Source organism: Stegastes partitus, unplaced genomic scaffold, assembly GCF_000690725.1.
Source record: "Stegastes partitus isolate 25-593 unplaced genomic scaffold, Stegastes_partitus-1.0.2 Scaffold1464, whole genome shotgun sequence".
NCBI lineage: Eukaryota > Metazoa > Chordata > Actinopteri > Pomacentridae > Stegastes > Stegastes partitus.
The window spans coordinates 71,013-71,945 of record NW_007579195.1 but is presented as its reverse complement, the minus strand read 5'-3'; the positions used below and the strand labels follow the sequence as shown (position 1 = coordinate 71,945).

The following is a 933-nucleotide window of genomic DNA, read 5'->3' as shown; positions in this document are numbered from 1 at the left end:
CTCCACATAGACCTGCATTCACTCTGTTGTTTTTCTTTCTCTTTCCTGCAGCGGTCGAAGACAGGAAGCTGTTCATCGGCATGGTGTCGAAGAAGTGCAACGAGAACGACATCCGGGTCATGTTCTCCGCGTTCGGACAGATCGAGGAGTGCCGGATCCTCCGAGGGCCCGACGGGCTCAGCAGAGGTACCGGCCGCCCCGACTCACCTCCATCCAGATCAGACTGCCGCCTGCTCGGCCTCCAGCTGGCTGCAGTTCATCGCCTCGGCTCGACGTTTTAAAATCCTCGCGCGACTGGTTGGAGACGGATCCTGAGCCGATTCTCCCCGTAACAAACGGCGCCGTTATTAAAATATAAAACTGTAAAACCGGCTTTAAGAACCGAACGCTTTAATGTCTGCCGTCATTGTGTTATTTACTCACTTAAAAGTGTTTCTGCTGCATAATCAGCAGCTCGTTTCTCGCTGGAAGTTTTTTTTTTTTTTCCGGAGCTGTCAGCGCTGCAAGTAAACACCTTAAACTGAGGTGATTATTGTCGTCTGGCAGCAGGAAACAGAAACTTTTGGGGTCGTAAACTCGGCGGAGCGATATTTTCTGGTGGAAAATCAGCAGAATACTGAAATAATAAGGCTTTAATTTCCTGTGATGCGTCTGTCGCTGTAAAAAAAAAAAAAAAAACAGATTCATGCCTTTACCTGAGATAAACTCAAACGCTTCTACGTGTAAACACACTTTAGTTTATTCTAAATGGAGATCAACCTTGAACCGCTGAGCTCGGTGGAGGTGGTCTGAGCGCTTCTCGACTGAGGATGACGGTGAGGCGAGATGAAATCAATCGGTCGGTAAAAGTGGAAAGAACGTCGAGGAAATTCTGCAGAAGGAGGCGAAGAAATGTAAATGATGCACAGAAATATTTGTGTCATGTGGAAAAAC

At 47.5% G+C, this 933-nt stretch overlaps 1 protein-coding gene across 1 annotated transcript in view; it reads left to right on the top strand.

The window, feature by feature from the left end:
• The window catches only part of LOC103370671 (CUGBP Elav-like family member 2), a 124,368-nt gene that overhangs the window by 73,450 nt on the left and 49,985 nt on the right, over positions 1–933 (top strand). The window contains exon 5 of the mRNA XM_008299800.1: positions 52–186. Coding sequence (XP_008298022.1) covers positions 52–186 — 135 coding nt within the window. The remainder of the gene's footprint in view (positions 1–51; positions 187–933) is intronic.